General features: G+C 42.6%; 2 protein-coding genes across 2 annotated transcripts; one reads left to right on the top strand and one right to left on the bottom strand.

Annotated features, from left to right (window-relative positions):
- On the top strand, window positions 1–4,058 carry medag (mesenteric estrogen dependent adipogenesis; the record flags this gene model as incomplete). Its single annotated transcript, XM_080549514.1, has 5 exons — window positions 1–242; window positions 555–691; window positions 1,215–1,330; window positions 2,357–2,527; window positions 3,900–4,058. The coding sequence occupies 5 exons, from the start codon at window positions 1–3 to the stop codon at window positions 3,918–3,920; spliced, it is 687 nt and encodes a 228-aa protein (XP_080405640.1). The 3' UTR covers window positions 3,921–4,058.
- A 134-nt stretch (window positions 4,059–4,192) lies between these two features.
- alox5ap (arachidonate 5-lipoxygenase-activating protein) lies at window positions 4,193–6,582 on the bottom strand (the record flags this gene model as incomplete). Its single annotated transcript, XM_080549819.1, has 5 exons — window positions 4,193–4,356; window positions 4,437–4,518; window positions 4,715–4,785; window positions 6,077–6,158; window positions 6,513–6,582. 5 exons carry the CDS (start codon window positions 6,580–6,582, stop codon window positions 4,194–4,196), a joined length of 468 nt encoding a protein of 155 aa, XP_080405945.1. The 3' UTR covers window position 4,193.
- Window positions 6,583–23,876: the final 17,294 nt, after the last annotated feature.

Here is a 23,876-nt window from a genome sequence, read left to right as displayed (position 1 = left end):
ATGATGGAGGTGTTCGAGGTGGAGGAGTTCCTCCGGAGCCCCCCGGCAGGCTTCTCGGTGGAGGCGAGGGGCAGGGGGGCAGGGGCAGGGGCAGGGGCAGGGGCAGGGGCAGGGGCAGGGGCAGGGGCAGGGGCAGGGGCAGGGTACCGGTTCGTGAGAAGCGACCCGCAACGCTGCTACGTGTTAATCGATGACTTCAACTCGTCCAAAGGAAAAATCATTTTCCAGCAATCGCCGGGAAAGTATGCTATTTTCTAATGTATTGTAGCGAAGGTGAACTGGTAGTGTAACTCGCCCCATGTGGGAGTCGAACCCCAACCTCCCGCATAACCGCCGGATCCTGTATGAGGCCCGTTAACAGCTCCTCCAAGCGAGTTAACTCTCTTGGTGTTGTGGTTAGCGCGGCCGTCGGTTATGCGGGAGATCGGGGTTCGACTCCCGCATGGGGCGAGTTACACTACCAAGGACACGTTCGCTACAGTATTCAGTTATTCAGTATTCAGGCTATTGACGCTAAATCGTGTTCCCTGACTTTGATTTTTGTTTTCTTCCAGAAAAATCAAAGTGCATAATGTGGGAGATTACTCTCGAGTCAGAAAGAGCCTCATCTCCAAGAAAATATATCTCCTGGTGTCTGCATACGACGACAAGCCTTTATCGACAGACACAAAAGGATCGAAAGCCCTCAAAGGTAACATTTTATCTCCAAACAACATATTCTCGTATGTTATACTTTCGGAATCTGATCTCAGACACAATATATGTAGCCTATAACTGTAGCATACTGTATTGGCAGATCCAAAACTGCGTTATGGTCCAGGTTCCAACTTTTATCTTTCTTCGCCTACACTGCCTCAAGTAGACCTACCACCGTTTTGTTCAGATATAGATCAAAATGATTAGGCATTATCATTCATCCATGATTTGCACATTGCATATAGATTTTTAAATTGTATTTATAAACTTTTAGCCTAAGTAGGTCATTACAGTTCTTAGACCAGTTGCAGACAGTTCAGAGTGACCTTTGGCTCTGACTCATGTTGATCCACTCAGTTTATGATTCCTTTCCTTTGGGTTTCATGACTTGGCCCGCCCCCGTCTCCACAGTGACATGACTGTTCTCTCTCCCACTCCTCCACTCTCTCTCTTTCTCCCCCTTATATCTATCTTACTCTTCCTCCTTTTTCTCTCACCCTTCTTTCCCTGATTTTCAGAGTTGCATCGTTATGTTGTGGCGATTGACGGGAATAACCCCTCCATCAAGTGGGAGATAGAGAGAGGACTGGATTGGACTCTCTCTTCTGTCGCTGGGGAGAGCTACCGTGTCGATGTAAGCTTAGCCTATTGCTCATGTTGTTTTCTATATAAGAGACCTATACAGCAAACAATGACATAATGTCAACAATTTAAAGTGTTTTATTCCTTAAATTCAATCCTATAGATGTGGGTTTAGGCATTGCAACGCCTAAAACTCACCACTGACGTTACCTCAGCGGCGCGTGTACGTGGCGGGAACTTTTTGGCGGGACTTTTTATAGCGTCGTCCCTACTGCCCCCGTTTTTGTCACGGCTCTACTGTGGCTGTGCTACTATACGGAGCTGCTACAGCTAGCTCTATCTTTGTACATTTAGTTTGCCTTTGATAATGGATAATAATATCATGTTTCATTTCACTTCATTATAAATTGTTCTGGGTTCAGTCTCTGCTGTCATCCGTCCTTAACGAGCGATTCGAAAAGTGAAACGGCTATAAGCAGAACGCAGACACGCACACACACAGACAGGGAGACAGAGAGAAGCAAAGAGAAAGAAAGTGTGTATGTGTCTGTGTGTGTGTGTGTGTGTGTGTGTGTGTGAGCGAGAGAGAGAACGGGACAAATAGTAGTAGACAAATCATTCAGAGCATGAGCATTTCCACAGGAATGTTATTAACTCTAATATTTCAATGACATGTCATTCGTCAACGACATGTCATTTCACGCGACTTTGATCAAGCAAGATGGAAATGTATACTGTCACAATGTTTACCGAACACACAGAGAGAGAGAGAGAGAGAGAGAGAGAGAGAGAGAGAGAGAGAAATCACTGGAAAAATACTGCCCTTCACCTCATGTTCTTTTAACTTATTAACATAATATAATTATAGTCTACATGGCGCTTAAATGAAACTCACACACGCCGTTGAGGTAAGGCGAGGTTGACGCAGCCAGTGTAATTTGGGCCCAACACGTTCATTACACATGAATAACCTGATTTTCTCACACAATGTGTGCCAATAGCACTAGAACACAATTTGGTGTCTTTAACATTTCAATGTTATGTTTGAACACAGCCTTCTCACTTGTTTTATTCCCAGATTGACTTGAGCGACATGTTGCTTGGCTGGGCAGGGGAGAGCTTCCGTGTCAAAGCTAATGGAGAGAATATCAAGCCCACATGGGGAGATACATGTTTTACCCTCAAATACTACTCTGATGCACTCTTCGACTTTCCCCACTGGTTCGGCTTCAGCAAACGTAAATTTAAGGTAGGTAACCAGAATATTGCTTTTATGTTGGCCTATAAAGGCATAGGCTAGGACATTTAAATTACTATCACTGTCATTTAGAATATGTGACACGTTTAGTTTAGTTCAGTTTGGTTTATTTTAGCACACATGAAACGCAAGGAGGGAACGAAGCCCAGAAGGCTTGTACATAGTTCCACTGCCGTCAATAGCTAGGTTTCAATATACCACAAAGAACACTTAATACATGTAAATAAGATAAAAGAAACCACAAACAAAATCATATCCATGGGGCAAAATGGTAGGATAGCACAAAAAAACCTGAAACTAGTTTGCTCAGAAAACATAAAGAAAAGAAAAACAGAAATAAGAGCAAAAATCATGGAAAGGAAAAAAAGTTATGGAGAATTTAAAAGAAAACCATTCTATTACTAAGAGTATTAATGCAGGACCAACATGAAATGAACAGCTCTTTCAGTTGTTTTCTGAAAACCAACCGAGATGTTTTGGGCCGCAGGTCGGCAACCAATACAAATGTTTAGACTTTTATTTTGAAACACGGGAATACATTTCAACATTGTTGAGAATCACAACACAAACTCGCTAGTCAAACCAAAATACTGCAACGCAATGGATTTGGTGAGTAATCCACACTGCTACCTAGTTAACTATAACACTACTTAACATTGTTAGCAGGCTCACAAAACAAGCTGTGTTATGTTTGATATTGATTTTCAATAACGGAAATGTATTCACATTTTTTGAAAGAAAAGTCTGAACATTAAATCGGATGCCGACATGCGGACCAAAACACTAGAACGTGTCACATATTATGTGATGACCTGGCAATTCTCAAGTCACGCAAACGACCAAAAAGCTTCTTATTTAAAAAAAGAATAATGTGTTATCAGTTTTTTTGCATATTACGAAAGTTGGAGTGTTGAAGAGGCTACTCGATATAACAAACCACAGTTTTAGGATCAATAAATACTTTGTGAATTGGATACACTGTATTGTCTGCCGTAGGCTACTGCGTAAGTGTTACATGGCTGGTAAACAAACATACGTTTTAGGACGTGTTCAAAAGCAAAGACTGTGTGATCATCTAATTACGTGTAGTTATGTGTTTTTAGCATGTCGATGTTCTCTCAGCATGTTAAACATTCAGTTAGATAATCTAGTTCATAGTGATAATCTGGAAAAAGATGAAAAATGTCCTTGCCCTACTTGAGGACTTTTTCACCAGACCCTGTCACATATCCCCAATGTATTTCTGTTTGCCCAGTACATTTCACACCTATAATGGTACCCCAAATAGCCTATACCTATCTTCAACCATGTCATTCAGTTATTCTGACTATTGTGTGTTTTTTTTTTTATTGTTTTTTTTTAGATCTCTTACCATGGAAGATGACACCAGCCAGCTTTGAGAACACACATGTTGGAGATCTAGCCTAGTAAAAGAAGACGGACATGGGGGCATGTTGCAGAAAAAACAACCTGAAAGGTCTACTTTGTCTTTTTAAAATTATTCCAGATATTATTATTTTTTATTATTTTGAAATGATTAATTTTATTTGTTTTATTTTGTTCATTTTATTAAAAAAAGTTGAAATATATCAAATTGATTTCAAATGCGGAAAATGTCACTGCTCCTAACAACCACTACTCAAACACACACACACGGTCAAGGGATGAGGAGTAAGGTGGACGCTGCGTTGGTGATGAGCTCCACGTACTCTTTATAGTCACTGCCAAAGTAACGGTCCAGAAGGAAGTTAAAGACACCCACAACGCACATCAGGAACAGGAAGGTCAGCACACGTTTGCCAAACATGTACCCAGGTGTGCTGTAAAAATAAGATCATTAGTAAAACACACATGTAACCAAACACACGGACACTACTACTACTACTTAACAGTTAGTTACCATTGAGATGTCTGGCCCATGTAGCCGACAAAGTACTTCTGTCTCGCCACTAAGTACACAATCCCAGCAAAGGCTGCAGGAGCTGTGGACATGACAGAGACCAACATCAACATGTCGTGTGTGTGTGTGTGTGTGTGTGTGTGTGTGTGTGTATGTGTGTGTGTGTGCGTGGGTGTGTGTATGTGTGTGTGTGTGTGTGTGTATGTGTGTGTACGACTGTACGTGCGTGTGTGTCTTGAGCAGTCCAGTCTGAGGCAGTCTGGCTGATGATGGTCTACCTTGGTTAAGACACAGCCCAGCACACCACATCACCGCCAGGAAGGTAGCATAGGCATCCATGCAGTTACGACTACGGAGAAAAACAAACAATGAAAGCTATAATAAATGAATTATAGTAACAAGAACTGTGCAGTGTGTAAAGGGGTTATTCAGGAGAGCTGAGTTGGTAAAATCTGCTTTTGAAAAGGGAGGCAATCACGCATTCTGCAAAAAGGGTTAGGACAATAAAATGTGATTTTAAAAACGAGGATCTTGTAATCACTGCTAGTAAAGCAGAACATATTTATGTAAAAAGATGCTGAAATTATTCAGTTGAGAATAACTGTGTTTTTGTATTGCGTGAGCGTGTTGTGTGTGAAGCAATGATGAAACAGAATGCAAGGAATAACTGAACACACTCTTCCTTACAGGCAGGGAGGGGTGTTGCACAAAAGTGTCCTCAAAAAACTTCCTCTATGACACATCAACAAAGCCACACAGTCCTACTGCATCTTGTCGGTCTGTCTAAATAGTCTCAAACAGTGTCCCCTCTCTACTTCACGCATCTCCTTCCTTCAAAACAGCATATTGGCAACATATTGATGGTAGTATATTTGGTAACCTTTGTTTGCTTGAAGGAGGGAGAACTAGACACAGTCCATACAAACGTGTTAGATCCCAGTGATTTACTGAAAGGGAACCACATAATGGAGACCCACAGTCCAGCATTCATGAAACAAAAGGAGACACATATTTGCCAACAATCATCTTTAAGACAACCTAGCCTCCTTTTTGAGTAGACAGGCAAGTGGGTTCAGTGGGTAAAAACAGGAAGTTCATCAATGCACAATTGAGAATGAGTAGTACCATTTTGAAGTACATTTACCACTTAGATGATTCCTAACTATACATGTATACAGTACAATACCATTATATTTCTTTCTGAACATTCCACAACATTGTGTCCTACTGAATACAGTCCTGGAGAGCTTTTCAGGAACGTATCCCCATGGTGATAGCGATGTTGTGAGAGATGCAAATAGGATGGAAAGTTTACCACTCGAGGGGTGGAAATTACAGGATATGCAAAACGAATCTCACATGAACCTCTGTTACAACGGTACTGCTATTATGGCTACTGTTAGTCAGTGTAAAGGAAGGAAAGTTAATGTATATTAAGGGTTTCGCCTAAAGCACAGGGGCATAAGAACAAGTTAGATCTAGATAAACTAGAATAAAGTTAACTTGACGATGACTTGACTAATCATTAATCATTGAAATGTGTTGAGCATGATTAGCTTTGGTATTGGAAAGAGTATAGTGCCGTCTCTCTGGACGATGTGAATGAGCCTAAGTCATGTATGCGCGAAAGACAAACTTACTTGGCACATGACACACGGTCGAAAGCAGAGGTTTTGGTATTGTCCACCTTACCCTCCCTCTCTACCTTCTGAGCAAAGAACGCTGTGAACATACAAAGACACAATACACAGTGTGAGTGTTTACTAACAAGACATTACAACCCTACTTCTGAGTTCTAAACCATTTCTCAAATCAAAAACATCTAATCAATGGCCAGGGTAAAAGAGACAAATTATAGTTTTGAGTCAGCAAAATATATTTTTTGCCACAACATTTGCCACTTTTCTTCAGGATTTTACAATGGTTTTAAACCTGGTCAAGGCTCTCTAGGAAAATATAGTCTGTATCTCAATGGAACATATTAAAGGTATAGAAAATTGTATAAAAAACAACCAAAACAAAAAACAACAAAAAACATTTATAAAAAACCATTATATATATATTTTTTTCTCTCACCATTCTGTACAACGCTGATGAGGGTGACAAGGACCAGGAGGAAGATATTTTCCACCACAACGGGGTACATTGTGCTGCACAACGGAGATAAACCTGAGGGAGGAGATGCAACAGGCTCTGCAGGTGATCAGATGAGACTCTTTATGACACGGTACAACACATAAACAACACAGGAAGGAGGGACATCAGTTTATGGTCTCTCTCCCTCCCTCCCTCCACATATTTCCTGTTGGGTCACTCACTACCTCATTTACAGTAAGTAGATAGTCAGTTAGACCACCAAATAAACAGGTTCCTTAACCTGATGGAAGATGTATTTGTAGCTTTATTTACAAAATAAAGATGCATTCTTATGTGTTATTAATTGTATTAATTTGGCTATTTAAGAAAGCATAGCATCTGCCACATGTATCTAATGTGTGAAAATAAATGATGTGACTTCACAGCCGTTTATACCATCCTGATTGTGGAAATTATGTATAAACTTAAAAGGGTAAAAGTAAAATGTATAGTCAGATGGCCTTGATAGTAGTCTCTGAGCCTTGATAACCTGTAATCCATGCGTAAGAGTTGTTTATATAGCCACTACTAACTTCAGCTAACTTAAGCCACATCTAAAAAACAACAACAATGGGAGTGTTTGGGGAACAAAATTAAGTGTAACATTTATGCCAAGATCACCTCAAAGTAACTTCCAACCAAGTCAGAGGTTAGCTGAAGTAGTGGTCATTTAAACAACTTGGATTAGTTTCACCTGGCCTATAGACTACTTTCTAGGTAAGGAACCATGTGACTATTGTACTAACCCTTGGCTTTAGTTTGCATCTGTGGCTGATGCAACCCGATCTCACACTGATGATTAAATGATTGTAAAGCTTTTGGAGGGCTGTTTGAGGGTTATACATAATATTTTATATTCAGTTGTTTTCCAACTTTTCTTATTTTCTATATCCCCTTTAGTGTAACCCCCCCCCCCCCCCCCCCCCCCCCACACACACACACCACACAGGACATCATCAGCACACCTCTAACAGTCCCACTGGTAGGTTGAAGAGTCAACATGCATCTTAATGTGGCTTTTGATTGGCTCAGCAGCATGCAGCTTTATTGTACATCACAGATGTATGGTTACACACACACACACACGCACAAATATACACATCCACAGCTCAATCACAGCTGAGGCTCAGGAGGTAGAGCCGGCGTTTAATGATCACAATGTCGGCGGTTCGATCCCCGGCTGGCCACGTGTCGAGGTGTCCTTGGGCAAGTCACGGAACCCCAAATTGCTCCCAATGAGTCGGCCGGCGAATGGTAGCTTGCCGCCATCGGTGTGTGAATGTGTGTGTGTGAAAGGCCTTTGTAAAGCGCTTGGGAATAAGGCGCTACATAAGTGCAGGGCGTCAGCCTACAGAACAGCAGAAGGCTGGGCCGGGCCTGGACGGGAAGCTACATAATGTTTGATCATATTAGGTTCAGGAGGGAACGCTGCGCTCCATCAGCTGTGGAACACTGTAGGAACCTGCATCAGTAGGACATTAGATAACCTCTGACTGTTCTGTAGGAACCTGCATCAGTAGGACATTAGATAACCTCTGACTGTTCTGGGGAAAAAACATATACATGCAATTGTTCTACTCTGCACACACACACACACACGCATGCACGCACACGCACCTACACACACACACGCACCTACACACACACACACAAACACGCACCTACACACACACACACACACACACACACACACACACACACACACACATACACATACAGTACGTGCCATGAGCTATAATGTTTTAATTCTAAAATTAAATGGTCAATAATGTCCAAATGTCATGTAATCATGTAATTTCATGGTATATTAAATTCAATCTCCATGGCATCCCAGTTTGGTTGTGACTCACAGGGAGGTAGGTAGCACAACATTGTGGACCATGAACGGGATGGGATTGGATCAGTAATCTTGGATTATGGATTATTATGAAGGAGGGAGATTAGGAGTCGACTGTTAATGAGATTTGAATGGAGCCAATAAGATGAATATACTACAGTGTGAGCTGCAGAAGCAGTCATTAGCATTCATGACCTTTGTCTGAAAGGCTGTGTGTGTGTGTGTGTGTGTGTGTGTGTGTGTGTGTGTGTGTGTGTGTGTGTGTGTGTGTGCTTATGCAAGCACAGATGTTGGAATAGAAAATATAGACTCTCTGCCAATTTAGACTCACTCACCTTCATGCACTCATATCACGGCCGGTGGGGGAAGCAGAGGAGGAGGGCAGAGCTTGTCCAGCAGGCAGCAGACCTCAGGCAGGTGAAAGGGCTTACCTACCTACCCCTCTGAATCATCAGACCCAGGAAAAACACAGGAATGTTGTTAGAAGAGACTTCATTCATTGCTTTGACCTGGCCTTGCTGGGTACACTGCAGTGTTGTGGGCCTAAATCAGGATGATGATGATGATGATGAAGATGAAGATGGCAATGTGAGTGTGTGAGTGTGTGTGTGTGTGTGTGTGTGTGTGTGTGTGTGTGTGTGTGAGAGAGAGAGAGAGAATTAGCATCTTGTCTTAAAGATTAAGCCCACTCTCCTCTCTGATCCTTAGCCTGTGAATGAACAAAAAGGAGAAACACAATAGGCTAGGTGCACGATCTCACTACTTCCTGAAAGGCAACTGGTATGAACATATCCTGTCTCACTCTATTGGTTTAATTGATTAATCAGCTGTGCACTGTGTGTTCCAACGGTTTACCGCACAGCTGATTAATAAATTAAACCAATAGAGTGAGACAGGATATGTTCATACCAGTTGCCTTTCAGGAAGTAGTGAGATCGTGCACCTAGCCTATTGGACCACAGCTAAGATACTGAGGATGAGAAAGCAATTGTATTGTTGTAGTACCCTGGTATGACCAGGAGGAGGCCTCCTTGCTTTTTATCTTGCCTGGGCAAAGGACAACGAATCCTCAACTGGTTTTGCAAAATGTAACATGACATGATTGGTTTGTCTGCTTGGAAAAACTCATCTGATTTCTAAAAGTGGGGCATGGAGTGGGTGAATAGAATGGAGAGAGTATGGAGTGACAGTTGAGAGAGGAGGGCATGAGGGGGAGTAGAATAGAGAAATATAACAAAAAACTATGGAAAAAAGATGGACTCAATTCAACTCATTGAGTGATTTATTGATGACATTTTAGCTTTTTAGCTCATTTTAAGACTGTCATAGCAAAGGGTGTGAAGACTGCACATGAGGTATTTCTGTGTTTCAATTTATTTTAATACATTTGCAGAAGTTTCAAAAAACTTGTTTTCACTTTGTCATTATAGGGTAGCCTATTGTGTGTGGATTGATGCCAATTTTCCTTTATTTAATCCATTTTAAATTGAGTCTATAACACAACATAATGTGTAAAAAGTGAAGGGGTGTGTTGACTTTCTATAGCCACAGCACATGCATGTTAAGAGAATTCTACTGTGCCTTCAGTATGTATTCAATCCCATGTACTCTTTCCATATCTTGTTGTGTTACAACCTGACTTTAAAATAGACTTCATCGATTTTTTTTACACTGATGTCCCACAAAATATCCCATAATATCAAAGTGACATTTTTGAAGTGAATTTTGAAGCTGAACTGTCTTGAGTCAATAAGTATCACTTCCCTTTGCTATGATACTACTAAAACGAGCTACAATGCAAACATGTAAGTCACTCAATAAGTTAAATCTGATATATGATATTGGTTCTTGTCGTATATTTTTACAAATTAATAGCCTTCTTATATAACGTATATCTTACACATATATTAACGTATATTTTTACAACATATTACATGTATATATATATATATATATACATACATATTATTACAAATGATCGCGGGGAGATTTGAGAAGCAATTGTCGCACATGCGCAGACACACACACACGCACATGCACGCCCCCGAGGGTCTAGGCCAATCAGAGGCCTAGAAGGAAGGATCACGATTGGCCAAGAACATACTGTGATGTGATTGGCTGAGAGACCGCTATAAAACCCTGTGCTGAGGAGCTCCTCAGTCTGTTTCTGTCGTCCTCTGCCCACGACGTGACTGTTTGTGTGTAAACCTGATCCTGTAATCTGAGGCCCCGATCTTATCTTTTTTGAATAAATACTCTTAAACTTTGGCCAGGAGTTTTTACCTCATTCTTGATCACCAAACAGAGAAAAGAGACTACATTCTCCTTTGCCAATTAGAGACCCTATTATCCTTGCACTCTCTCTATAGCTTTTCATGTTGAATTAAGTTGCAAACATTTCTAAAAGATAATTGTCACTTTGACATCTTTCTATTTTGAGTATATCAGTGACAAAACAATCAATTAAACCAAAAATACTGAAGGCACTGATTGACATTGACGTGCATGTGTTTTCTTAAGCTGAGGTTTGAGTACTTAAACGTATGCTTGACTAGCAAGACTAAGATGGATGCCCCATGATTGCAGAGCAGTCTGGGTGATTGCTGTGCGTCATTATGACCCTTTAGATTAGCGAACTCTCAAGACTTTCCATCACCCACACTGCTCGTCACTTTCAAACTCATCTTTCTCACCCCCCCCTTCTCTCTCTCTCTCTCTCTCTCTCTCTCTCTCTCTCTCTCTCTCTCTCTCTCTCTCTCTCTCTCTCTCTCTCTTTCACACACACACACACACACACACACACACACACACACACACACACACAGTGCTCTAACTGTGGATAACAATCATGAGCTGTAATTGCCTGTCTGGCAGGAAGTCTGTATTTTCTGACACATTAACACATAAACCAACACTCGTCATAGTGCTGCTGTACCTCACCGCCTCTCCTGTCACCCCCATCCTACCTTAGTGCCTCTCCCCCGGTCTCAGCCCCACCCCTCACCCAGCCCCCCACATGCCTCCCCCCCTTGGTGTAAAGGGGTGATGTTTTTCAGACAAAAGCTGCAGCAGCTGACATCTTGACAAGACTCAGGTGCCTGAAGGTCATTAAGGACCCCACACACCCACCCACACCCACCCACAGTCCCACACCCACCCACACCCACCCACACAACAGCCTGTTACCCTCTCCATGCTACCCTTGGTCAGGAGGTACAGGAGCCTAAGGCCGTGTTATTTTATGAAGTTTTAATATGTTTTCAGGCGAGAAAGTAACCATATACGTATATTCCCAAAATGTGTCCAGTTTATCAAAATAACCTGTTTATATATCTGATCTGACGTTTTTTTCCGTCTTCTGTTCGCTAGCTGCGTCCCACACAACCAGACTGAAGAACAGCTTATTTCCTCAGGCCATAAGACTGCTCAATAAAGAACATAAATAAGTGTGTGTATGTTTGTGTGTCTTTGCCTGTGTGCCTGTGTGTGTCTCAGTGAAAATGAGAGCAATCAGCACTGCTTGTCCTGCTGTCTGCTCAGATTCTCTGAGGCGTCTTGGGTTCACCTAGTGTCAAGGTAAAATTGGAACTTTCACTGCATTTCGCCGTTTTCTTACTGGGATAGTTAGATTCCACTCACTCTCTCTCTCTCACACACACACACACACACACACACACACACACACACACACACGCACACACGCACGCACGCACGCACGCACGCACGCACACACACACACACACACACACACACACACACACACACACAGTGTTGGCCTAGTTCTTAATGTATTGATGTTCCTGATTATTGTTGTCCTGGATATGCCTCCAGTCTCTCTGTGTTCAACGGCCAACAAGCTTCCTGGTTTTTCTTCCTTGTGGAGGAGACTAGAGTCAGGTTCTCCACTCTGCTGCAGATGCCCAGGAGGTACCATGCCCAGGAGGTGAGATTTACACACATTCTCTCTCTCTCTCTCTCTCTCTCTCTCTCTCTCTCTCTCTCTCTCTCTCTCTCTCTCTCTCTCTCTCTCTCTCTCTCTCTCTCTCTCTCTCTCTCAATTTTCAAAGAGCTTTATTGGCATGGAAAACATACATTTACATTGCCAAAGCATGTGAAGTGTGAAGATGAAAAACTAAAAGAATGTAATGTACATACATGTACATACTAGAATAAATGAATAGATTACATACTAGATTACAAATAAATAGATTACACATAGATTACATACTAGAATAAATAAATGAAATAAAACTTATTTCAATTCTTATGGTGGTTTTAGCCCATTTGATGTCCTTTTTCTATCACAGCAGCTAACAAATCTTGCTGCTGTGTTTGCACATTGCTGTACCTCTCTCTCTCTCTCTCTCTCTCTCTCTCTCTCTCGAAATATGTGACACAGTCTGATCATTTGGTCCTCATGTCGGGATCCGATGTAATGATCGGGTGAATACATTTCTGCGTTGTTGAAAATCAATGACACATCCCTAGTCAACTAACACGGCTTGTTTTGTGAGCCTGCTAACAATGTAAAGTAGTGTTAACTAGTTAACTAGGTAGCAGTGGGGATTACTCACCTAATCCATATGTTCACATATGTTCCACTCAGTCACATACTGTAGTAATCCTTATCTAATGTAGAATTTAGTGTTTCAGTTGTTGGCAGTTTCAGTTATTTGTTTGCTCATAAATCAATTGTCTTGCGTAGCCATACCTCCAAATTGTGTTGTTCTCACGCCTCCTTAGGCGTTCTGGAGAATTTCAAACTCATCGCAAACGGGTTTCCACCCCCTTGTACCTACTTTCTGTTAAGGATTTCTCCAGGCTTTCTGAACTAGGAATACTTTGTCACAACAAGGTAAACAAATCAATAACAGGGATAATGTAATCAAAGAGAATAGAAAGTGTACATGGGGGCAACCTTTTCCAATAGTTTCATTCAGATGTATGATATTGTTGTTAAATTCTGCTCCATCAAATTTGACATTCGAATAACACTCTCTGTGCAACCTACTGTATTACATCAGAGCCACTCTCACTTCCTGTTTTCCCCGTCTTCCCTTGGAATGGTTCCTGGCCAGGTGTCTCCATGACGATGAGGTGTCTATATGCCTTCTCAACGTTAAATGTTTTTTAATTTTTTTACTTCCTGAGAGGATCAAAGACGAACCCTTCAAATCGGATTTCACCATTTTGTTCTCACAAAAAGCTCCCTGTTTTATGTGTGACATTCTCACTGTATCAAAGATGTCACCAGAGGGGTAGAGCCCGCCCTCAGATCCTTGTGATCCTCCGTGTTCACAAACAAGGCACAAACAGATGGATAAAGAAGAATCATTCCCCCTGCCTGTGCCTTGTTTGTGAATGTGGGGGATCACAAAGATCTGAGGGCGAGAGACTAGAATCTAGAATCTAGAAACGAAAATCTTTAATAAAGTTTTGTGTTTTATCTTTACTAAAGAAAAAACACCAAACTTTATTAAAGATTCTAGTCTGATAAACACAGTTCATGTAAGGGGGCACTGTTAAGAATAGGGAGTGGAATAGGGCTTCTCCACCAACTAACATGGTATTCCCCAGAGCTGACCACTCACCACGGTCCTCTGTCAACCCAAACCCCCAATCCCTTCAATGATGAAGCTACTCTAAAAAGCGCTACACAGGTGACTAGGAAAATCGAACGGAGCACATTCAAGCAGGCAACCTGGAAGGCGCAGACACGGTTATATTCAGCAAATCAGGTTTCACACGTGATAAAGGCAATGGGGGCAGCTTCAAGACAGTATAAGGTTCCAGTCCCGGGGTTAAGCCAAATGTTCATGCACAGCCCTCCTATCTCCCCCCCAGTCCCTACACAGTCCCCAATAAAATACTATTTGGCTAATAGTATGGTACAGTCACAAAATCCCCCCAAAATAAAGCAAGAAAAATAAATCCGGCCCCCCCTCCTGGGAGCGTCCATCAATGGGGTCCAGCTTCCCTCAATGGGGCTGGAAAACACCAGAACAATATTATGAGAGCAAAGGATACTCAACAGGCTTGGTTGTCGGGCACTTGATCAGTCTCTGTTGGTAATCTTGATCTCTGTTGGTAATCTTGATCTCTGTTGGTAATCTTCATCTCTGTTGGTAATCTTGATCAGTCTCTGTTGGTAATCTTGATCTCTGTTGGTAATCTTGATCAGTCTCTGTTGGTAATCTTGATCTCTGTTGGTAATCTTGATCTCTGTTGGTAATCTTGATCTCTGTTGGTAATCTTGATCTCTGTTGGTAATCTTGATCAGTCTCTGTTGGTAATCTTGATCTCTAACCCTAACCCTCCCTCCTCGTCTCTCATCCCGGCATAGCTCCTCGTCTCTCACCCCGGCATAGCTCTCTGTCTCTCAGAGAAAAATGGAGACAAAAACAATTATCAGCAACATGGACGAACAGCGGCCCCCGACTCACATTCAGAACCCCTGAGTAGGGTGAGGCTTCGGGCCGTCCCTTTTATCTCCCGTTAGCGAGCGTAGTTTAGGCAGTCACCGGGGGTCAATCAGCATACAGTCGGCGCGTCCGCTCCTGGCTCTGGCACGTTCTCCGAAGCTCACTTCCTGGTTCTCCTCCTTGTCACCTGGCCCCGGCCCCACTCTTATACACCTGGCCAGGTCGTCTCTCCGACTCCTCCACCAAACAAGCGTCTCCCCTCGCCTGCCTTTTAAGGGAAGGAAACGCGCTTCCCACACATGCTCGCGCCTTATTCATTCTCACACACCCGCATGCTTCATTCATTCACGCACACACACACCTGTGCGCCTTGTTCGCGCACGACACTGTCACCCACCTACTGGCTTTGGAATTTTCTTCTGATCCACCAAGTATACGAAAGAAGTGGTTTTAGCCAGGACTCTGCGAGCTGAAACCCCAAAATGAATTAACCATGAGCCACTGTTTAGGAAATACTGCCCTTGACCTTTGATCTGGCTGAAGCAGCAGGGTTACCTGGACAACCCCCCCCGCCGTTGTTATTAGTGAAAGGCAGGGTTCCCGAAGAAGCCTTTTGGAACCTTTTTTGTGTTTCGATCAGGACACAAGGTTAGTGTCAGACAGCCCCAGCAGTCCTTCTGAGCAGACAGGCATTACTGGAAGTGTCCTGCTCTGACAGCATTATACAGGAAAGCTCTCTGCCAGTCCTACTGGCCCATTCACCAAACCCAGACATAGTTATTACCAACCATTACCTTTTATTATGTGTGTGTGTGTGTGTGTGTGTGTTCAGATCATCTGTGCTTCAGCTACGTATGTACGGAAGGTGTGATTACATTTCCTTTTAGTCAATAGCCAGGCGGATACTTGGTAATAATTGGTGCCAAAGCAAAAGTTATGAGAAAGTAGGGTAATATTCAATTTCCAGTTATATTAGGAGTATTTGGAGACTGTGTGTGAGTGTGTGTGTGTGTGTGTGTGCCTGTGTGTGTGTGCGTGTGCGTGTGTGTGTCTGTGTGTGTGTGTGTGTGTGTGTGTGTCTGTATGTGTGTGTGTGTGTGTGTGTGTGTGTGTGTGTGTGTGTGTGTGTGTGTGTGTGCGTGCGTGCGTGGGTCGGTGGGTGGGTGCATGCGTTTATGCAACCAAGCACAAGTTTGCTGTACAGTGTCAGAGTTCCAAACTCAGTTACTATGCACAGTGTCAAGTCTGTTTAAAATGCAAGGAATGTGTATCATTAAAATGCAGTCAATTATAGTGAATATGATGAGTGGTACCCCTCTTAAAATGCATTGAAAATTCAGGACGCTTAATGCTCTGAATACAGAATGATCCTCGGCTCTCCTGAAATGCTCAGTCATCTCTCAGATTTCCTGTAGAAAGGCAACTCAGCACTCCAACTCCTATTATAGTTGTATTATAGTTACCGGTATATATAAAAAAACAGACTAGTCAGCATTCACAAAACAGCCATGAAAATTGTAGGTGAAAGAGACTATGTGATCCTAAATAAACTATATGAAAAAACTGTCCTGGACAAGGCTAATAAGATCATCGCAGACCCCCAACATCCGCTCTCGACAGAATACGAAGTTCTCCCCCTAGGTAGAAGGCTTTGCATGCCAAGATGTAATAATAAGCTCTTAAAACTATCATTTGTCCCATTCTCCATTAAACTAATCAATTCGCTCAAGCAGAAACGATGATTAGGACATGATCACCAGCACCTGCACTTTATCTTAGACACCACTTGAAGGGCCATGTGCAATATTCGAAAACACCATTGAAGGGTTATGTGCAATATATATTTATACCAAATGATGCCATGTCCAGGTGGAAACTGCTGCCAATGTCACTCAATGTTTGCTGCTGTCCTGTTGTTTACTTTGCCTGCTGTATGTTGTATGTATCGTCTCTGTTGCACTTGAAGCATGAAAGTACCATGCCCAAGACAAGTTTCCCCTCGGGGACATTAAAGTATAATCAATCAATCAATCAATATATACCATAACCAGAATATATTCAGCCATTATTGACTCCAAATTGGGCGCTGGTTATATGTGTTTATTGTAATGATTTGTAGTAAACAACTTTTCATTGGTTTAATGTGTGTTTGTGAGTGTTAGGGTTAGGGTTAGGGTTAGGGTTAGGGTTACACACACACACACACACACACACACACACACACACACACACACACACACACACACACACACACACACACACACACACACACACACACACACACACACACACACTCACACAGCCAAATCTACACATGACCACACTTACTCACTCAGCCAAATATATACATGAACACACACTCACTCACTCAGTCAAATATGAACACGTGCATATGGTCAATGTTATTATCAGGGTTGTGACTTGTACTTGTCACTCACATTTCACATCCTACTCAATCTCCTTCTCTAACCTCCCTTCAATTCTCCCCCTCTCTTTCTCACTCACTCACACACTCACTCACTCACTCACTCACTCACTCACTCACTCTCTCTCCATCTCCCCTCTCCCTCTCCCTCCCTCTCTTCTTTGTCTCCCTCTCCATCTCTCTTTGTTTCTTCCATTCTCTCCTCCCTATATTCCCTAACTTCTCTTCTCACACCGACCCTTTGTCTTTACTGCACCCCATCCACCAGAGTTAAATTCAGTCTGTTCCATTCCAATCCTTTCTCCGTTCTCCTTTGTACTCTCTTCTATTCTGGAGTGTTGATTTGCTTCTCTCAGAAGAGTCAGTCCATTTCCTCTCCCTTCACACTCTCCCTCAGCTCCCTGGATTATCTCTGTCTCGCCTCTCTTCCTCGCCTCTGTTCAGCTCGCTTTGTGTTTGGATTGTGAGCCTTACATTCTAAATCTTTTGAGCAAGGATTGTACATGATTTGCATATCAAATCAAATCAAAACAATGTTTATTTATCATATACGCAGAATGCAGACATGCTACAATTACATGTATGTAACAAGCAAACTCTCAACAGTGCAGTATACTGTACATATAAGGATAGGAATATAAAGGGAATAATAACAAAACACAGGCAATTGTAAAAAAAAACATACAGTATATTCTATGAAGTATTTGCCTTATAATAATTGTATACATTTACAGTATTAATAATGCCTCTTTTGATTCATCAAAACGATAACCATTCTTGCACTAAACAGCACAAACTATTCTTTGCACATAGTGTTACTTAATGACCTCGAGTCACATTATGAATATTAAGTTATGCTTTGCTATTAACAGTATATAGGACAAATCTCCTTGCCAAGCCTAATATTGTAACTGTTATCCTATTAGGCCCAACATATACAGATACATATTATGAATATGAGATTATTACATTAGATTCAACTTTATTGTCATTGCAGAGTAAAGTACCAGACAACAAAATGCAATTTAGCATCTAACCAGAAGTGCAAATGGTGATATAAAACACGAGTGATAGGTACAGTATGGCAAGTGCGGTAGTTAGAGGTATATACAGGAGAGGATAGCAGTAAGCTATGTACAATTAAGGTAGCTATGTATAGTATGGTGTATACAGATGTATAAATAAATGCTATATCAAAAAGAGGTACATTATGTACAAATGTGCAAAAAGATGGCACGTGCAAAGATAGTTTGGGGTAATTGAGTGTTCACATTAACCAGGGGAGTATGCAAAGGCTAAATTAGTTGTCCACAGTGACCGGGGGGAGGAGGGGGATACTGAGAGTCAGTGTACCCCATGTTGTGGGGGGGGGGGGGGCAGCTCTGTGAGCTGGGTCAGAGTGACAGCCCTATGAAAGAAGCTGTTCTGGAGCCTGCTGGAACGGCACCTGAGGAGCCTGTACTTCCTGAGTCTCTTAGATGTTTCAGAGTGACAGCTCTGTGAAAGAAGCTGTTCTGGAGCCTGCTGGTATGCGACCTGAGCATCCTGTACTTCTTGAGTCTCTTAGATGGCAGGGGATCAAACAGACCGAGGCTGAGGTGCGGCGAGTTGTCCTTGTTATGTTATGTTATGTTCATTTTATTTATAATGCGCCCCCCATCCAACTTTTACATTGGCCCGGGGCGCAGCCCGGGTAAAGGAACAAATAAAAACAAAGACAAGGAACACAGAAAGCAATCAGAGACTTAAACATACATCTCAAGGCATACATTTCACAACAAATAAGGACTTGACTTAGGGAACATCGTTGACAAAGAGGTGGGTTTTTAGCTCGGCTCTAAAGGTGTCCAGAGTGGGGGCAAGCTTGATGTCAGAAGGGAGCGCGTTCCTTGATGATGCTTGGTCCACCGGTCAGCCGGGAGGGACTGGATGGTAAAGGAGTTTGGTGCCGATGATTTGCTGGGCAGTTTTCACCACCCTTTGCAGGGTCTTCCGGTTGGTCACAGTGCAGTTGTTGTACCACACTGTTATGCAGTTGGTGAGGATGCTCTCAATGGTGCAGCGGTAGAAGTTGGTCTGGATCTGGCTGGGATCAGCTGGGCTTTCTTCCATCTCCTCAGGAAGTATAGGCCCTGCTGCGCCTTTTGACCAGGGAAGAGGAGTTGTGGGTCCAAGAGAGGTCCTCGGAGAGATGGACAACCAGGAACTTGAAGCTGGGGACACACTGCACCTCCATCTCACTGATGTAGATGGGGGAGTGTACGCAGCCCCTAGTTTTCCTGAAGTCTACAATGATCTCCTTGATCTTATTGGTGTTGAGGGCCAGGATGTTGTCAGCGCACCACACCGCCAGTTGCTGGACCTCCTCCCTGTAGGCCGACTGGTCATTGTTACTTATCAGGCCTACCACCGTGGTGTCATCTGTGTACTTGATGATGGTTTTAGAGTCATGCATCGGCACAGTCGTAGGTGAAGAGGGAGTAGAGGGCTCAGCACACAGCCCTGTGGCACGCCGGTGTTCAGGGTCAGGGTGGAGGAGGAGTGGTTGATCAACTTGACGAGCTGGGGTCTGTTGGTGAGGAAGTCCAGGGTCCAGTTGCAGAGGGAGGTGCCGACACCAAGGTCACTGAGTTTGGTGACCAGCTTGGAGGGGATGATAGTGTTGAATGCTGAGTTGAAGTCAATGAACAGCATCCTTGCATAGGTGTTGCTTGTATATAGGGGGGTCTGGAGTGAAGTACCGTGGAGATGGCATCCTCCGTTGACCTGTTCTTGCGGTAGGGGAACCGGTGGGGGTCTAGTGTGGGGGGAAGGTGAGTGTTTAGGTGGGCCAGGACCAACCTCTCGAAGCACTTCATGACGATGGGGGTGAGTGCAACAGGGCGGAAGTCGTTCAGGCCTTGCCGCAGCAGAGTTCTTTGGCACCGGCACGATGCTTGTTGACTTGAAGCACGTGGGAACAACTGCCTGGGCCAGTGACAGGTTGGAAATGTCAGTGAAAACCCCGACCAGCTGTGCAGCGCACGCCCTGAGCCCCCGGCGAGGAATGCCGTCAGGGTCAGCAACTTTGATATAGCAGCAATGAAGGGAATGAGTATGTGTGTGAGTGTGTGAGGTGAGGTGAGGTGAGTACAGGTGAGCAGCAGGTAGTGCTGCTCGACAGATGAGGGAATCAGTTCAGTCTTAGGGTCAGTCTTTTTTTTTTTTTTAAGTATTTTTTTCTGAGTGGGGCAGTCCCACTCATATTTTTCATTTTTATTGACAGCTACAGTGAAGATTTAGACAGGAAGGATGGGTGAGAGAGAGAGGAGGGATGACATGCAGGATATGTCCCCGACCGGAATCGAACGCCCCCGTAGGCTCAGTCTTATAGCTTGGAGGCTGTCTTGGAACCAGATGCTCCAGAACCGTTTGCCAGATGGTAGCGGAGAGAACAGGGAGTGGTTCGAGTCTTTAATAAGCTTCCTGGTCTTCCTCAGACACCTGCTGGAGTAGATGTCCTCTATGGTTGGGAGCTCACTCCCTGTGATGTACTGTGCCATTGTCACCACCTTCTGTCGAGCCTTGCTGTCGATGGTGGTGTAGCTGCCGGACCAGGCAGTGATGCAGCCAGACAGAATGCTCTCAATGGGGCACCTATAGAAGTTAGGGAGGATCTGAGGCCCCCTGCTGCTACGTGTAGTCCATATTGGGGAGGTGTAGAATAACCATGGTCCCAACTTCCAAAAGCAATACACATTAATAGCTCCTCTCAGGAAGTCATTAAATCTATTTCTAGCAATGGGGACTCGTAAAAGAACAAATGCAAAGGCTACAGTGCATTCCCCTGATTACAAATCTTACCCTCTCGCTCCCCCTCCCCTCTCTCTTTTTTTTGCTTTTAATTCAGTATCCATGCCCACCCAAACCTGCTTTTAATGTCTTGTTATTTTGTATTATGTATCTTATTGGAAATTGTCATTGCTTTCAATTTCAGTGTCTGTGCCCGTCCAAACCTGCTTTTCCAAACCTGCGTATCTTATTATCTGTGTATTGAATGTATGATTGTGTCCTTGTGCTGCCCCTCTTGGCCAGGTCCCCCTTGAAAAAGAGATTCCTTATCTCAATGAGGTCACCTGATATCCACCTCATTTTTCTGGTTTTCTGCTCGAAATGACATGCCCACAGTGAATATAGAATATCTCCACAATCACAAGGGCCTTCATAATGATCTTGTTATCAAATGAAAGCTAACACCTGTGGGGTGGCTGTAGAATTGTCAGAATCAAAATCTATGTTACTGTGTCAGAGTAAATAGAGCTAGAACATTATAAAACATCTCAAATTCAGTCTCCGCCTAAAAAAACAACAGCTTTTACAGTGAATATCACCTTGGAAACCTGATAACCAAGCCCAAATCATCTAGGAATCAGTACTCCAGGGTCTTATTAGTACTTGTGCCGAAGTTGATGCTAGTAATGTGAGCAAATGCAACTTTGTACCTGTTTTAGTACAGGTATGTTTAGGCGGACACCTATATGTTTAGGCCATTTGGAGATATGTTGGCACCATCTTTGACCTTTGACCTTTCTCATGTATCAGATTATTATTTCTTATTTTATTTTTTATTTTTTTGAGTTGGCCGACCAATGGTATGGAAATTTGGCGTTGAAACCGGACATGACACATTCTCCAGTTGGAGAAAACTGGATGTGACTTATGCCGTGTTTACCGTCTCTGGAAAAAAATGGTGGCATCGTATAGCATGCAAAGTTGTGAAAAAAATGTGATATCGATGAAGAGAATTGATCGAGGTAAACTCTTTATATCACTTCGGATCCCCATGGGGGTCCGTGGATATAAAGAGGATTTATATCACCTAAAAAATAACTCAAGATCTACTTTAATTGCTGAAATGTTTTCCAATAGAAAAGATAGAATTATTGCTAGTGGTGTATTTGACTTAGGATTTAGTGATCATTCCCTGATACTTTGCATCAGGAATACTAAACTAAAGAAAACACTCAATTTCACACTATCATCAAAAGAAATCAGAAATAAGAACAACTTTGATCAAGCTTTCTTATTTGACCTTATTTGACATTTCTTATACTTCGGAAATCCCTGAAGTAGAACAGGCTCTGGATTTCTTCATAAAAACGTTTCCCTCAATCATTGATAAGCATGCGCCTTAGAAGGAATTTAGAGTTAAGGACAGGTCAACCCCCTGGTTTACACCTGAACTATCATCCTTATTCAGAGAAACAAATAGAGCCGGGGCTCTCGCCAGACGCTCTGGGGATCCATCCCTCTGGTTCGCTCTTAGACAGGAACAAGTGTACATCATCTGTGAGGAATGCTAAATCAAGTTATTATTTAGATCTAATTACAAGCTTGTATGTAACAAGGTCTAAACAGGATAACTTGGAGGATCTTCACATTCATCATCATCGAACAAACGCCTCGCCCGGGCGAAATGGCTGTTGATGGCCAAGCGAACCTCATTCTTTTCAGTTCAACATTCAAAATGTTGTTGGATGCATGACTCTAAAACCACCAACAACATTTTGGAAGGCAGTAAACTCGAACAAAGCCAAGACTACTGTCTCCTTACCTAAAATGGTCAAATATAATGATTGCTTCATAACTGAAAAGAATGAGGTTCGCTTGGCCTTCAACAGCCATTTCGCCCGGGCGAGGCGTTTGTTCGATGATGATGAATGTGAAGATCCTCCATGTAATGTGAGGCATGCCCTCAGTTTTCCTTTGCGCCTATTTCCACTATGTTGTTGTTTTTGAGTTATTGCTCCATTGATTGTCAGGATGTCAACCGGAGAGGATAAATTGGATCCTTTTTCTCTCAAGTTAGAAGCCCCAGTAATTGCAGAACTAGCATATGTATTTAATTTCTCTATGTCAACAGGCATAGTTCCTAGTATTTATGTAATCTCTCTATGTCAACAGGCATAGTTCCTAGTATTTGGAAAACGGCTCATGTTTTTCCATTACATAAAGGTGGGGAAAGAAGCGACCGTAATAACTATCGACCTATCTCAGTTATCCACCTATCTCAGACCTATCTCCAAGTTATCCTGTTTAGACCTATCTCCAAGTTATCCTGTTTAGACCTATCTCCAAGTTATCCTGTTTAGACCTTTCTCCAAGTTATCCTGTTTAGACCTATCTCCAAGTTATCCTGTTTAGACCTATCTCCAAGTTATCCTGTTTAGACCTATCTCCAAGTTATCCTGTTTAGACCTATCTCCAAGTTATCCTGTTTAGACCTTTCTCCAAGTTATCCTGTTTAGACCTATCTCCAAGTTATCCTGTTTAGACCTATCTCCAAGTTATCCTGTTTAGACCTATCTCCAAGTTATCCTGTTTAGCTAAAGTCCTGGAATCATTCCCCTGTTTAATACCTGTTTCACCTACTAAACTATTTTGTATTATAATTTGACTCAATTCGCCCACATGCTTTTACCTAATTCTGATTGAAATAAGGCATTTTGTACTGCTGCAATACAGAAATGCAATATAATTGAAATCACTATTGCATCAAACATAAATAAAGTATAACATAATGGTAACTCTATTAGGACATACTCTGCCTAGTAGGCTATATGAAAGGGTTACAGTTTTTC

This window comes from Nansenia antarctica, assembly GCF_963989245.1.
Source record: "Nansenia antarctica genome assembly, chromosome: 20".
NCBI classification, from domain to species: Eukaryota; Metazoa; Chordata; class Actinopteri; order Argentiniformes; family Microstomatidae; genus Nansenia; species Nansenia antarctica.
The sequence above is the reverse complement of the archived record's forward strand: the minus strand, read 5'-3'. Positions and strand labels throughout refer to the sequence as shown.